The 15,860-nt window shown below is 37.1% G+C and overlaps 1 protein-coding gene across 5 annotated transcripts in view; it reads left to right on the top strand.

The window, feature by feature from the left end:
• Positions 1-15,860, top strand: part of asic1b (acid-sensing (proton-gated) ion channel 1b) — a 218,333-nt gene that overhangs the window by 180,604 nt on the left and 21,869 nt on the right. For all 5 annotated transcript variants that reach the window (XM_084118348.1, XM_084118350.1, XM_084118351.1 and 2 more), the window contains one exon: positions 9,765-9,915. In XM_084118348.1, the coding sequence (XP_083974474.1) occupies positions 9,765-9,915 (151 nt within the window). The remainder of the gene's footprint in view (positions 1-9,764; positions 9,916-15,860) is intronic.

Below are 15,860 nucleotides of genomic sequence, written 5' to 3' on the forward strand. Positions count from 1 at the left end.
CAAATACTATTATTTATTAATATTAAAAGTTGTACAGTAGTGACTAATAATGAATAAATGCTGTAAAAATGCTAAAACATTTGTTGTTAGTTTATGATACCTAATACAGTTTTACATAGTACAAAATACTGGTTTAATTTATTAATACAGTTTTATTGCAGACAAATCAAGCGTAGGTCACATCAGTGGAGTACCCTCCATCCCCAGCTCCCCCTTTCAACCACAGTCATTTTTGTTGGTTCTGTTTTGTTCACCCTAAGGGGGTTATCGTTGCGCTCCCTGCTCTTATACATGCTTTCTTAACCAGAACAGAACCATACCGCCAATCAATACTGAATGCTAATTGTCAATCATCTTTGACGATAGTGGTTCTGACGGAAAAATATTATGGATTTATGGAAAGAAGTTAATTCTTTTGAATTAGCTTGCATAACATTCATTCACTTCTTAAATCTTTCCCTGCCATTGACGGAAATTTCCGGCTTTCTGTGTTTTCACTGTTATATGGTAGGGGGTGCTATGACACATATTCTGAAAGATTACTGAATCTCCTGATCAAAACACAGGCGAAGGCGAAGGAGAAGAAGCAGAAACAAGCGCTATCATATGTAATCATATGCATACGTAAAATAACGTGATCATCATATCAAACAGCATATAAATCCAAACTTCCTAACGTTACTGAATAAAATGTTGACTAGGGCTGTGAAGCTCTGGGGGTGTTGATGGACTCAATCTACTCCATTTGTGTTTTGATCATCATTCTGAATCCGATCTGGATGTTGTCTTTGTCAAAAAAAAAAAAAAAAATTCTGAAAATGTTGCTTTGAACTAACCCACTTTCAAGTGTTGATAGAAATAAGAATGCATGAAGCTACAATAAAATGTTTTGTGTGTGTGTTGAAAAGCAGAGGGTCTGTTCTTTCTTTTGATGTATTGCATATTCAGCTATTCATACAACATTCTGGGGGCTCTGACATTTTTGTGAAAATGATTTTAAAAAATGGTGGCGGTGAAAGAGTTAAGAACAGGGTTCCCACGGGTCCTTGGAATCCTTGAAAGTTTGTGAATCTGAAAAAAATATATATTCAAGTCCCTGGAAAGTTTTTGAAAATAAACATACATAGATACGGGTCCTTGAAAGTGCTTGAATTTATTTTGTGGAAGATGCTTTCTGGGAAAAAATCATATTATTTCTGATTTCGCCAAAACTTTGTGGCCTATGCATACTAGCTTGCTTGATTTACGTTAGTTACGCGCATTTACGCATTATGTTAAGTGTTTCCCGCATGAGGTACTTTGTGTTGTACGTTGACATGACGTTCACGCTTGGACACAACAAATGTGTCCCCACATTAAGTCCTTGAATTTGAGGGTATTGGACCTGGAAAGACCTTGTAAGGTCCTTGAATTTGAAGTTAACCAAGGTGTGGGAACCCTGTAAGAAGATGTGACCATCTTCATTGCATTTTAAAGTACTCATGGCTTTACGCAGACTAGATTTAATTTTCAAAGAAACCGCTGATTAAGGTTGTGAGTTCTCCGAGTCTTTGAACAGCGTGTGCCAACTGACAGCATCCTACTGGGACTTCAGAGCGTTTCGCTCCCTCAAACTCCCCTCAGCGTCCAGAAAGTTTTAAAGCCGTTTCATTTTTCATAAAGTCCCGTTACAAAGGGCAGAAATGATGATGTATTATTGATGTCTTCATTCCCAGTGGGGGCTGTTCTCTTGTATTAAAGCAACAGAGACACACAAGATGCTTTCGCACTAAAAATTTAACGCACCTTAGAGCTCCGTTTGAGTGCATTACTTATTTGGTAGTGTTGTTTTGGTGAAGCATCACCAGTACTGTTGCTCTTATTTAGGGTTTAGTGATGTGTTCAAACCCTTAACATAAAGTAATTTAAGTTCGCCTTTTATGAATGCTGACAAATAAACTAGTGAATTTCTATCCTCAAAATAACTCAAAAATACTCCAGTCAGGCACATACAGTGTGTTCCTGACTCATTTTCCTTGTAGAGCGGCTTGTGAAGCCTTTTGGCTATTGTAAACATTTTCAAAGCACATTCTTTTGAAATACCGAGCAGGCATCCGCACTCAATGGACCGACGGCCTCGTTGAGGAAACTTCATTGTGAAGTTTCTCAGAAAAACTCCACAACACTTCCACTAGCATCGACTCTCCTGGGTCCCAAGGTCAACGCCGCCGTAACCAACTACTCGTGTTGCCACTGTTACCACAGCAACTTGTCTTGGCAACAGCCTTGCTTAGGTTTGCTAAATGCTTCATAGGCTGTTATCTCATCAGGAGTAGTTTAGATGTTGAAGAAGCTCTGGAGCACTTATTATCGGTAATGGTAAAAGGAAATAATTGCTCTGATGCATTTAAACATGTTTGTTTGGAAGAGGCAAGAGCTTTTAAAAGCATTTTTGTGGATGTTCTTTTTGGGCATCATATGTGCTTTTTGAACGTTCAAATCAATTCTTTAACTTTGTTTGTTGGCCAAAATGCTGTCTAGGTAAGCAGCTCTCAAGTTTTTGAGATATGGCCTATAATCACCCAAAAATTTAAATTCTGTCATCATTTACTCATCCTCAAGTTGTTCCAAACCTGTATGAATTTCTTTCATCTGCTGAACACAAAATAAGATATTTTGAAGAATATAGGTAACCAAACAGTTGATGGACCCCATTGACTTCCATAGTATGGAAAAATATATATTATGGAAGTCAATGGGGTCCATCAACTATTTGGTTACCTGTATTCTACAAAATATCTTATTTTGTGTTCAGCAGACGAAAGAAATTCATACAGGTTTGGAACAACTTGAGGATGAGTAAATGTTGACCGAATTGTTTTGGGTGAACTCCCTTTAACTGATCTATCACTTGCCCAACTGGGACAGTGCTAGAGTTTTTGATCATGAATTTTCATTTGGGTAAAATGATCTAGCGTTGGTTTTGTTGAATGACTTGCTGTTTTGCCATGTATGCCATCATTTTACAACACATGATTAAAGTTCTCCGTCGCTACGACGGATTTCCGTTAATTGCAGCAAGTCTATGACGGAAGTCAATATGGTTCCAGTCTGTCCTTAATGTCTTAAATTCACTTTTCATAATTTTAAGGCCGTAAATAGGCTTTCATTTCTCAAATAGTGTAATAAATGTCTTAAAGGCAGGGTAGGTAGGACTATATAAAAATAAAAGATCCAAATTTGTTAAAACTTTCTATATATATCAATACATAATTAAAATGTAAGTACTCTGAAAAAAGAGTATAAAAATCAAGTGACTCTAGACCGTTTAATCTGTATTAAACACAGCTCATTATTTCGATTCGGGACGAATCAAAGGATTGGCTTAGGCGACTGTCACTCTCTCTCGCAACCATGGCAACCACCCTTTTGCCACGGGATCTGCCCACTTGCGCGCGCACGTTTGATTTGAGGAATTCGAGAGGCACGGAACCTAGGAATAGCAAAACAATGGCAGAGAAAGAGCAATCAAAATTCACATTACCGGCATGCAGTTAGTGAAGGCAAACAAGGCAAAAAAAGAAGACAGTACAAGAAAAGGTAATGAACAAAAAGTCTTTGGATAATCAAAGAAATAAAACGCGTGTCAATATCATCGTGGCTTTCCAGCGACCACCCCGTCCTCAGCCTCTACTTCCTCGGACCCTAGTTGCACGCCACGGCCTCTTGCACGACCTCCTCTGCTTCGCCCTAAAATTATTTTTTATTTTACAAAAGGACATTTTACAAACCTACATTTTGCGCATGTGCTCCTGCATGCACTTTTCCAGTCACAACACAGCAATCAAAGGAGGACGCGCTGAAAACTGTAATGCTGTTCTCTTCCTTCATAACTCGTACTGAGAATGTTTGAGTTGCAGAGGAATTTGTGACTGTTTCACCTGTTCAACCACATCAAAGTTTCGTAATTAGTAAGTCCGTGCTTTTTCTCTTTTTGTTCTTATGTGCTGAAGGGCTGCTGTGCCTTGGTGAAACGATGTTTGTACGTGAAGAGCTCTTTTCCAAAACGCCATAAACCTAAAAAGCTGCCTCAAAGAACCAGCAAAAGTAATGATTATGAATGTGTAAAATATTGCAATAAGACATTTTAATTGTTTATTAATTTCTGTGTCGGCTGCAAAGATGAAGTTGACGATATTTGACTCGCGATCTTCGCAGTAGGCTAGTGAACGCATGCACCGGAGAAATGCACATTTATTAGGCTACATAGTTTTATTTTGTTTTGGATGGTTTTGTTTAGAACCAGATTTCTGTAAATATATTCCACATTTTTTAGGCCTGTGAGGCGAGGCTACGGTTCGGTTCACGATGATATAATCTCCAGTTCAAGCACCTTATGTTGTGATTGATAGCCTATATTTACTTTATGTATTTAATCCAGGAATGAAAATATTAATGAATTAATGAAAAAAAAAATATATTAAAATTAAGATACAATTAATACAAAACGAAATTCGTTTTAAAGAAAGGCTTTGTGCTTTCTGTTTTGAGGTCTCTGTTAAAGTTTGAAAGTCTTAGTGCAGCTTTCAGAGCGCTCGCGTCCATAATGGAGAACTGTCAAGTAATATTGTTTTTTCTTCATAAATGCAAACACGAAAAATAAAAGACAAAAACTTTTTTAAAAAGACAAACCATAAATTTAGAAAAAAAAAAAAAAAAGATGGATTTATAGCGTTTTGGGGGAAAAATGAATGGATTTATACCGTTTTGAAAATGTTATTTTTTTTTTTACTTTGAATTGATCATCAACCATATTGTTGTTTGATTTAATAATCACTGTTGCAAGAAGTGCCTAGTTAAGTATTTTTGTTGTTTTTTTTGTAAGTGGAAAAAGTAGGGGCTGCCACAGATTCTGTTTAGTTAGCTCCTTTATTGTTTTTTTCTATAGCCTAGTATAATATAGGTCAAATGCAGCAAGTCAAAAGACCAACTGGACCTTCTTTGCCAGTTTGCTCACATTTCTTTGAAGGATGGCAAAAATATCGCCTGAATATCAATATCTAGATATTGGAAAAAAATATCGAGATATTCATTTTTGTCAATATCTCCCACCCCTACATGCAGAACACCATATATGTTATGAATCTTACACGAAATTCATCTTCATCACAATATTACTGATGGTAATGTAAAAAAGTGTATCAATGCAACCTGTTTTTAGCTTATATAACTAGCTCGTTAGCGAATCAAAAAATATATATTTTAAATTTACCAATATCAATATGCTAGCTTGATAGTGAGTACTAAAATACATCTTATTTGTTTATATTCATAAGCAATTAGCGTTAGATTTTTTTATTACATGTGATTCTGACATGATGTCACTACATGCACTGTGCTCCTTCCTCTCTGCTTGTCTCAGGTAAATAATGCGTCTTCAGCTCAGCGGTTGGAGTCGCGCGTTCATGTGTTTTGGGGGCGTGGCTTTGGAAGGAGCCCAGAAGGGAGGGGGTGGAGTGAATGGAAATAATGAACTGTCTTTAAAACAGTCCTGAGAGGTCTACAGACACTCGATTTTTATACTTTCTTTTTCAGAGTACTTACATTTTAATTATGTATTGATATGTACATAAAGTTTAAACAAATTTGAAAAAGAATTTTTTTAGACCATTCCTACCTACCCTGCCTTTAATTTTAGTTTGAATAGGTCTTAAATTAAGGAAAGACGAGGTGTATTCACCCTGCTGAGGGGGATGTGATCAAAGCCTGGAGTGGAGAAAAAGCACGTTCCTCTCTCCACTCTAAGCATTCTGTATTCACTTCTCTCATGGTCCACTCCGGGTTTTCAATTACCGCTCACGGAAAGTGCATGTCGGTACAGTTGAGCGCTGAGGTAGAACTATATTTCAGTTACCATGGAGACACTTATAATGCAGGTAGGGCTGGGTGATATATCGATATAAAAATATATATCGATATATTTTTGAAATGCGATATGGAATTAGACCATATCGCACATATCGATATAGACTAGTTCAAATTTGCGCTGTGATCCTTGCTCCCCGCTCCTCCTTCCACTCTGCGTGCGTGTTTAGAGCATGTTATGTTATGAGAGGCGAATCATGACTACTTCAGAAAACCCAGCACAATAGGAACTACTAGGCAGTGACATAAGCGTACGCTGAAATAAAGTCTTTCACCTCAGAAAAACGGACTTTCTTGTCCTGTCAGCCGTTATACTGTTCTCGTAGCGCACACTCAATTGCAGTTTCCATGTTTCATTAACAGTTATTGTTAATATTGTGTATTCACCATGGTAACTGTCGTTTCAATATTAACCCCCAAATGCCACTATTTTTTATATTTTTAAATGACTGTAGTGGCTCATACCAACATTGTATTAACAAAAACTAGTTTGGGACTGCTATTTAATAGCTTTAGCATAGGCCTAATGTTTATTTATTAGTACTAGTCTTTACTATTAGTCATATTCTTACAATTTATGTTAAGTAAAGGGGAAAAGTACGGAGCCCCTAAAGGGACGTGGTGGTGGAAAAAAATTAGGATGGGAGAAAAAAAATTGTTTCAAATCTTTTGTGTTGAAAAAAATTGTTTTCACAACTTTTGCGTTCCCCCGAGAAACTTTGCGTTCCCACGCAAAACTTTTGCGTTCCCTCGCAAAGATATTTGCGTTCCCACGCAAAACCTGTTTTGAGCTCGGACAGACACTTCCTAGACAACCTAGACAACGAGCTACAACCCAATTATCATCAAAACAAGCTTTTATAATATAGGCTAAATGGATCTCTATGAGCAGGTGGCTGAGAGACAAGTTCAAAGGGACCGTCTGCAAAGTGCAATATAACCCAAAAACGACTACAGCATCAACTCATAGTCAAAAATAGTCATTGACTTCAATGTTACAAACTGTAGTGCCACCCAATTCAGTTTACATATCAATGGTGACCCACTGGTCATACTACACTGCTTTTGCACATTTTATTATGAAAAATATTCAATAACTTCACTGTAACACACCAAATTTAGTTCACACATCACCGCTCTAATGTTGGTTATAGGCCTACAACACTTAGTTTGGGAAGAAATTGCACATAAAAAATAAGTAGGCCTATTCTTTACACAAATTATATTGGTACTGTACGCAGCTTTTGCATTATATTTGCTTACTGAATTTGATGGCATCACTGTATAACAGTGTGAAGTTATTTATAATATATTTTCTAAAAAGGGTGAAGTTATTGATTTTATTTCATAATAAATAATTATAAAAATGATGCATTTTTTTAAATCAAACTATGTAGTATAACCAGCAGGAGAGCAGTGATGTGTGAACTGAATTTGGTGACAGTACAGTGTGATCACAGTGAAGCTATTGAATATGTTCAATAATATAAAATGTGCAGAAGGTTTTGGGGATTTGCACTTTACAGACAGCCCCTTATTTGGACTTGTCTCTCATTCGTCTGGTTAGAGACAAATTAATATTATAAAGCTCGTTTTGAGGAGAATTGGGTTGTAGCTCGTTGTCTGGGTTACTGTGATTGTAAATATGTGTTGTTTGTGCTTTAACAACGTTTAGCTCAAGAATAGGGACGTTCGAATAGCCTATGTGAATATTGCCCGCTTCACTGAACTCCTTGAGTTAAGCACTGACCGCATGTCTTTATATTTGAGTCCAAGTTCAAACACTATGAAACGCTCCATTAACGTACGGAGCTCTGAAACACTGCCAGTGGGACATTAAACAGGAAGTGTCTGTCCGAGCTCAAAACAGGTTTTGCATGGGAACGCAAATATCTTTGCGAGGGAACGCAAAAGTTTTGCGAGGGAACGCAAAGTTTCTCGGGGAAACGCAAAAGATTTGATTTTTTTTTTTTATCCCAACCTAAAAAAAATTCCACCACCACGTCCCTTTAGGGGCTCCGTAGAAAAGTACTTGTGTGTGTTAACAAATTTTGTGTAAACATGTGTTATAATTTGCCTATATATAATATTTTCCCCTTTACTTAACGAAAGTTTAAGTAAAGGGGAAGGCTTAGCGAAATGGGGGAAGAATGGCAAGCCTTTTAGTTCGTGGACTAAAAAAATCTAACAGCCAGGTACGTGTCTTTGCACAGTATGTCACAGGAGACTTCAATATGGCAATAATGGTAAAAAAGTGCTAGGTCACCATCAATCAGAAGCTAGTCACAATGCTGCCGTTTGTGCTCTACAGTAGCCTACATGCTCCCTGCCTGGTTTTCAGAGATTAAAATAGCTTTTAAAATACACCTACTGGCAATATTAAAGCGGTTTAAAACGTCTCCCCTTAAAACGCTATTGGTCTCGACTATGTAAAAAGTTAAAGGAATATGACTTGGCCTAAAAAAAAATTTCAGTCAGAAGAATTTTTTTCATTTTAATCCCTGCATGTGTTTATGAATATATTTCTGTCTTAATTATAATACTGATACTATAAAATATGATTTGTACGTGTGTACAGTCAGTGTTATATAATTAACACAAATAAATACATTTACCATTTATTTCATTTAAAAAAAAAAAGAAAAGTGTTGTGGGTTTGTTTTGTTAATGGGCCTTGTGCCGCTAATTCTGAACATGATTATTTTACTGTATGATTCATTGCAATGCGTCAGTTTCGGCATTTTTTTAAAAGCATGTTTGAAAAATGTCAGTCATTGACTCAAGGATGTCTAGAATCTCATAGAAACTCAGTTCAGTCTCAGAAGAGAATCTGTATCTCTCTTTTCTTTTTTTTTGTCCTCGCCAGGATGTGTAAAATGCTCCATCTGTGCATTAGCTGAATCAACCATTCATCTGTCTGTCTGCAGCATTTCATCACACACAAACTGATATCTGACACATCTTTCAATGTCTTTGAGAGGTTTCTATCTCAAAGAGAAAGCTGTCTGTAACACGTTGCATTTCTTTCACATTGATTTCATTCCCTGGAGAGCTGCTGCCATTTTCTTTTGTTACTATGTTTTCTAAAGATGTGGCCGTTTCATTTTCTCCTAACTAAAATTTCTCGTATTTGTCCACGATGGAAATCAGGTGGTCCCGCAGGGAGGTTGTGTTTCTGAGACGCCACACTCTCCATATCCTGCTGTCTGTGATCTGATTAGATGTCCATTAGTTCAGTTTCAATTAAGACTGGCAGCATGAGCACCTCTGCCAGAAAGTAGACTACGTCTCCAGTTAGAGATGCTCTATAATTAATCAAACCATTTCCTGAAACCTGACTTAAAAGCGGGAAGTGCAACTGAGTCATTCCTGTTGTGAAGTACCTTTGAACTTTAATGAATATACTTCAGTTGGCAATTAAGATGAATAAAAGGCTTTTATAAATTGAACACCTCAACTGTATTACTTTTTATTTATAATAATTCCACATTTATTGACAAGCATTTGATGAATTTATGTGGCTGTGATCACTAGAAAATCTTTAAACGGAATTCTGTCTATTGCTTGCTTTTGACGAGTGAGAAAAGTGGGTTACACTTTATTTTAAGGTGTCGTTGTTACGGTGTAATTAGACATTCAAGTGCTGAGTAATATTAAGCAACTACATGTACTATGTAGGGTAGGATTAGGGTTTGGTTCAGGGTTAGTTGCATGTTATTATGCATCATTTATAGTTATTACTATAGTAACTACATGTAACATATGTAACAATGACACTGTAAAATAAAGTGTTACCGAAAAGTGTAACAGACAAAAAAATGTATCCATCATTGCTAAACAATTGTCTCTGTTTATTTCAGATCTTCACACGCTATGGAAAATGCTACACCTTCAACTCGGGACAGGACGGACGGCCACTGCTGGTCACTATGAAGGGAGGGATGGGTAATGGCCTGGAGCTGATGCTGGACATCCAGCAGGACGAGTACCTGCCCGTGTGGGGAGAAACCGGTACGACTCACTAACCCCAGTAATCTCATGTGTCTTCTCTGTTTTAGATGAGAGCCCATCATACTGGCCGGCACAAATGTAAACAATTGCCTCATTTGTGTCTGTTTTTACATCTCCTAAAGAACTGTAGAAGAGATGAAGTTAATACTTACATTGCATCTAGGTGGAACCATTATTTCCCCTGAAGAATGAAAGACCTTTCTTTAGGGCTGTCATGATTCCTTGATTAAATTTGAGTACTTTTTAAATACCTCGATTGCAATTTACAATTTTGTAAATTTTGTAAATTGCAATTTTGTCGAGTTACCTGGCAAAATACCAGAAGTAGCACATTCCACAGACGAACCGCATTATTAGACCGTTTTGTAAGGCTGCACGATGTATTAAAAACATTTAAAAACCATACTATAACATAGTGCCATTGTGAATTCACAACGGCTGTGATTCAATTAAATAAAAATATGTGCTGCAGGTTTAAAATTAAATTATTTGCATGCGTGTAGGTTAAGTGTGTCTCAGAACAGCTCCGTTCACAGTAATTGCTGCTTATCATTTACATGCGTGGAGCGTCTCAAACTCCATCTCTGCTTATGCTGTGAGTTAAGTTGGCTTATACGCCAAAATAACGTTTATCTGGGAACACAATATGCACCACTTCATCAAATTTGTAACATAAATAATTTATAAACCTACAGTATGCCAACACAGGAGAATACATCAGTGTATTAAAGATGCTGTAGTGGCTGTAGTATTACTTTCGTAAAAATTTGGCCAAAATTTGAAGGATTTCATTGCTGTAAAGTGTAACAACAACAGACTCCCTCTACAGGCACATTTGTTATAATACATAATGCACATAAGATGATTGTTTGTATTATGTATATTATGTATTTTAACAGTGTTGCTCTATAAAACCATACGATTACTTGCTTTTGATACATTACTTGAACCAAATATTATTGCCTCATTTTTATTATATGTGTATTTTATGTCATTTTAAAGGCTTAGCTCTTTGCTTAGGTTAATTTTATTACCACAAATAATACCTGATTAATCGCCAAAATAATTGACCTATTACTCTTAATAAAATAACAGTTAGTGTCAGCCCTAATCTTTTTCAGATCTTTATCCATCAGATCAACAGTTCTCTAGTTTTACACTTCTGATTCACCAAGAGAAATTCACACTAAAATGATTCCAGCTGAAACTCTTGGGAATACACTCATTCTTCCAGGCAGATTTGCATAAAAGCTGTCTAAACGTCAATAATCTCTTTATGAGGGTTTAGTTTAGGATTAATCTTTGTTTGCTAGACTGGCCTTCTGACTTTAATATTAAGCAAAAAGGTCAAACTGAACGGACTGTGAATGAACTGTTAAATGATGTTGCAAAGCTCACCGCAAGGGACAGAATTAATGCAAATCAATGAAAATACTGGCATAGACACACAAAAACACTTGCACATTAGCTGTGTTCCAAAACATAGTGTAAATCCCCTAAATAGATAGCTCCCTTTTTAGGCAGTTTCCTTACTGAAATAAAAACTGGTTTGAAACGCTCGACTAGAGTTTATTGTTAGTGTGTTGCTAATATTGAAACAAATATAGGCAAAATAATATTTTTTTATTAGATTAAACCATTTTATGCCTTAAAGTTCCTCTGTAGTCAATCATTTTATCCCTTAAAACTCACCTTTAATCACAAAAATGACATATTTAAAAGTTTTTTCCCTGAAAAAAATCTGTTATGCCTTAAAATAGCTTGAATGTAACTCTACACCCTTGCCTCATTTATCATACGCGGTTCTCTGAATATGCAAATGAGCCCCGCCTCCACTCACTCACCGCAGCTCAGAGATCCACTCGTTGATGATCACACATTGATCTGATTGGTTACAAGGTAGTTTGTGACGTCTGAAACAACAGCGATTTCAAACCGCGTTTTTGAGACTGTCTTTTTTCACTGCAGTTTGAAGGAGGAAATACTCAGCAATGGTGTTGACTTATGAATTTGCACATGGTTTGTCTTAAAGCACATTAAAAACACCACATAGACATATAAACAACATTAAAAGCTTGATTTTCACCACAGGGGGACTTTAATTCAAAAGGGGACCTATTATGCAAAATTCACTTTTGAATGGTGTTTGGACATAAATGTGTGTTGGCAGTGTGTGTACACAACCACCCTAAAGTGATAAAAATCCACTCACTCCTTTTTTTTTAAATCCCCATAAATCATAAGCAGTTCTCTCCAAACGACCCGTTTTCAGAATGTGGCTTTAGTGACATCACTAAAGCCACAGGCCCCGCCCACGAGTGTTGACTGACACTGCCCTTATAACTTAGACCCGCCCTGATCGAGTTCACTGCGAGTTGTACACATCAGCCATTGCTGCAGCAATGCACTCACGAGAAGCGTCGAAGCATCTCCCAAGCGTTGAAGGTGTTGTAGCTGGATGTATTCATTCACATAGCTCTCTCTATTTACTCTTGAAATCTGCCAGCCACTGAAGACGAGGTGGATTCATTTTGTTTTCAAAGAAAATGCTCCCTTAACTCTACAGAAATTTATGTAAGTTACTTATGCACTTCTTATACTGTTTACTCAGCTCTAACAGTGATTTTCTGAAGAAAAACTGATGCTTCATCTTTTGTGTGACATACAGTAAACTTTATTAAACTCATCAGTATATTTTGTGTCTTCATTCAGACAATTAGATCGTCAGACGGAGTCCTACAGCAGGCTTGCATTAATAGTGTATACAAGCAATGCCAAATAGGTTATAATCGTAATTAAACTAAACTATACCTGTTCCAACATATATTCTCTGACTCTGTAGGCATTTTTATGGTCAAAATGGACACCATTACTGTGACTGTCTGTTTTATTATTATCATCCCTGTTCTGGCTCTGATCGCGGATGCTTAGGCTCCGCCCCCTGTGCCGTGAACCAGCCGCTCATTAGCATTAAAAGAGAAGCACTAAAACAGTGCTTTTTTTTCACAGACCCCAAAAATTATGATTTAAACGTACTGTAAATAAAATTCTGTTGGGTATTTTGAGCTAAAACTTCACATACACACTCTGGGGACATCAGAGACTTATTTTACATCTTGTGAAAAGGGGCATAATAGGTCCCCTTTAAAGAAACAAAGATCAAGGATTTGGCCAAAATTAGGCATCTTAAAAGGTTCCATAATTAGGGTAGATTGTCTTTTTCATTAGATTAAATAATTTGTATTAATACTTTTCAGTAAGCGAAGTGGACTTTTGTCTTGGCTTGTCCGCCATGTTGAATTGTTTTTCACTGAGCTTTTTACAGTTTATTCTGGGATAATAAAACAGGTGATGTTGCCTTAAAGAAAGAAAGACAAACAATTTGGCCAAAATTAGGTATCTTAGAAGGATTCATAACTATGCCTATGACTTCTTAAAATGCTGTCTATGTAGGTAGGGAGCTCACTTTTGGAACAGAGCTCTTGACATAAAACGACAATAAAAACCAGATCAACACTCAGCAGAACAGTTTATCAGACTGAGCCTTAAATAAAACGAACAAGTACAACACTGCAGTGAACAACAACAAGTGACGTTGGATATGTTTGCCGGCTGAAGGTCAGAATGCTGCGAGGAGAAAACGTCTGTGACCTTTCCAGTAAAGTTCAGTCGGTTTCGAGCACTCATGATTCAGAAAGTGACGTCAGGCTGGATCCTATTGATCAGAAAATGGCAAATATACAAACACACGTTACATCTGCAATTCCGCAAGCCAATTACATGTGACGCAACACGTCCAGTGAAACTCGCTCGCGTCTGTCTCTCAGTGGGACCCATTTAACAACTTCACACCACTGTAATTGAAAAGAGAGAGGGGGTAGATGAGAAACCCTGCACACCTGCCTCTGTCACCACCCGACATTTACCGAGATTGTTTTTATAATGCTGTGATTTCCCAAAGAGTTCTGCTCGCGCTCCTTCAAATTTCTCCACACGGCAGGTGCACTCTGAGGTCTCAGATATCTAATCACATCCTGCAAGCAGCTCTCTGGTTACTCGGGTGAGAGCTGTCCTGAAATCTTCTCCACTGCTGACTGGATTTCACCGTAATTACAGAGCAGCTGTCTCGATGTCCTGATAATGCTACGCTCCTTCAGATACACTGCACTGCTTCCTCTCTAAGGCTTTTCACTCTGCACTTAACCCGGGGTTAATGTCTTTTTAACCCTGAGTTAATACACGGGTCACACTTTTAACCCTGGGTTATGAAGCGCTGCTAACCTTGAATTAGACACCAAAGAGGTACAACATGAAACAATGCACTGCTAGAATGTTTTGGCCAGACGTTTAGCGTCAGAAAATCAATCATAAACTGGCTATTGCTTGCCTAATTAAATATTCATGAGCTTTATATAGTCACAACAACTTACATTCATTTTTTTTTAAGTTTCAGCATCTGATGAAAATAGTTTAAACTGTTGAACGAGTGGAGTCAAGTCTTGATTTTGCATCAACTTGGCTTTGTTTTAAGTTTTTCAAAATGCTAAAACTTTTTAATGGTTTAAATGGTCTCAGGCCTGGTTTCACAGACAGGGCTTAGATTAAGCCAGGATTAGGCCTTAGTTAAAATAGGACATTTAAGTAGCTTTTATAAATGTGCCTTAGAAAAAAACATTACTGGTGTACATCTTGAGACAACTCAATGGCACTTAAATATTTTAAGATACGTCAAGATGCTTTCAGTTAAAACAGCTTTTAGTCTGAGACTAGACTTAAGCCTTGTATGTAAAACTGGGCATCAGACTTCGACTTCACCAAATGTTGCGACCTTTCCTCAAATTGTTATTAAATCAGGTTGAAAGCTCCTCTTGTCATGTACTTGTCCAATCTTGTAATCTAGTATGCACATAAGAACGTTTCCCCAGGGTGTACAGTGTAAAATCTTGAAGCCTGACTAGTCAAGATTAATTACAAACACAGAATTGAGTTTAGCAAAGCCTGCTATTGACTGTAAACTGAGTTCATTCTGTCTGCTGGATGATTCTCTCTCTAGATCATCTGGTAATATACAATTCATTAACCAGGGCATCTGTGAGTTTACTGTGTTCGGCTGAATAATTTCCCCAATGTTCTTCTGTTGGTGGTGTAATGATGAGTAAGCAGATGTTTAAAAGGGAAAAATGGCAATAAAACAGGTGGGAGACGTCTGAAACTCCTCTGTGTAGATGATGTTTGGAAACTGCATTTGTAACAATAGTCATTAGCAGTGTCACATGTGGGCCGATTTGTTGACAGAATGAAAATCCAGCAGGCTGTGGAAGAACGCCAGCGTTTCGATAGTATAATGCTGATTTAAAGCATTTAAATGAGGCTGGTTAGTGTCAAACGCAGCCTATAATCTGCGCTAACACCCTCAAAAGTGTTTGCTCAGCTGTCCATAGAGAAACCTGAAGATTATTCCTGTTTACAGTCTGTGGGTGACACATGGATAAATGTCGAAATATTACAGACGTCAAGCGGTTTGAAATATCTTGAGACTTGTCTGGTTTCCTGCCAACTTGTTTTTGGTTTGTTTTCTTTTACATTGTCTATTGTCTTTTCTCATTTTGAAAATTGTTGATTTCCTGTTTGCTAATTTGTATTGTGCATATAAACTGCGCCTGCAATTTTCTCTTGTTTAGAGCTGAATGTTTAAACTCAACCTTATTTGTTGCTTTATGCACAATGTTTTATCTCAATCACTACATATTGTTATGATCTTACACGCTGTTTTTATTCATATTGGATGTGGGACATTTCTACTTTGAATGGTCATGTGGTAGAAGAATTTCTACTTATTTGATGCTTTTTTTAAACTTCCCAATGGTCTCCTAATATTTGCAAACGTCCCTGGTTGAATATTGAATGTTTAAACTTGCATTATTGCATTGTTTTATTGCTATAGT

This window comes from Abramis brama, assembly GCF_963993115.1.
Source record: "Abramis brama genome assembly, chromosome: 6".
Taxonomy (NCBI): Eukaryota; Metazoa; Chordata; class Actinopteri; order Cypriniformes; family Leuciscidae; genus Abramis; species Abramis brama.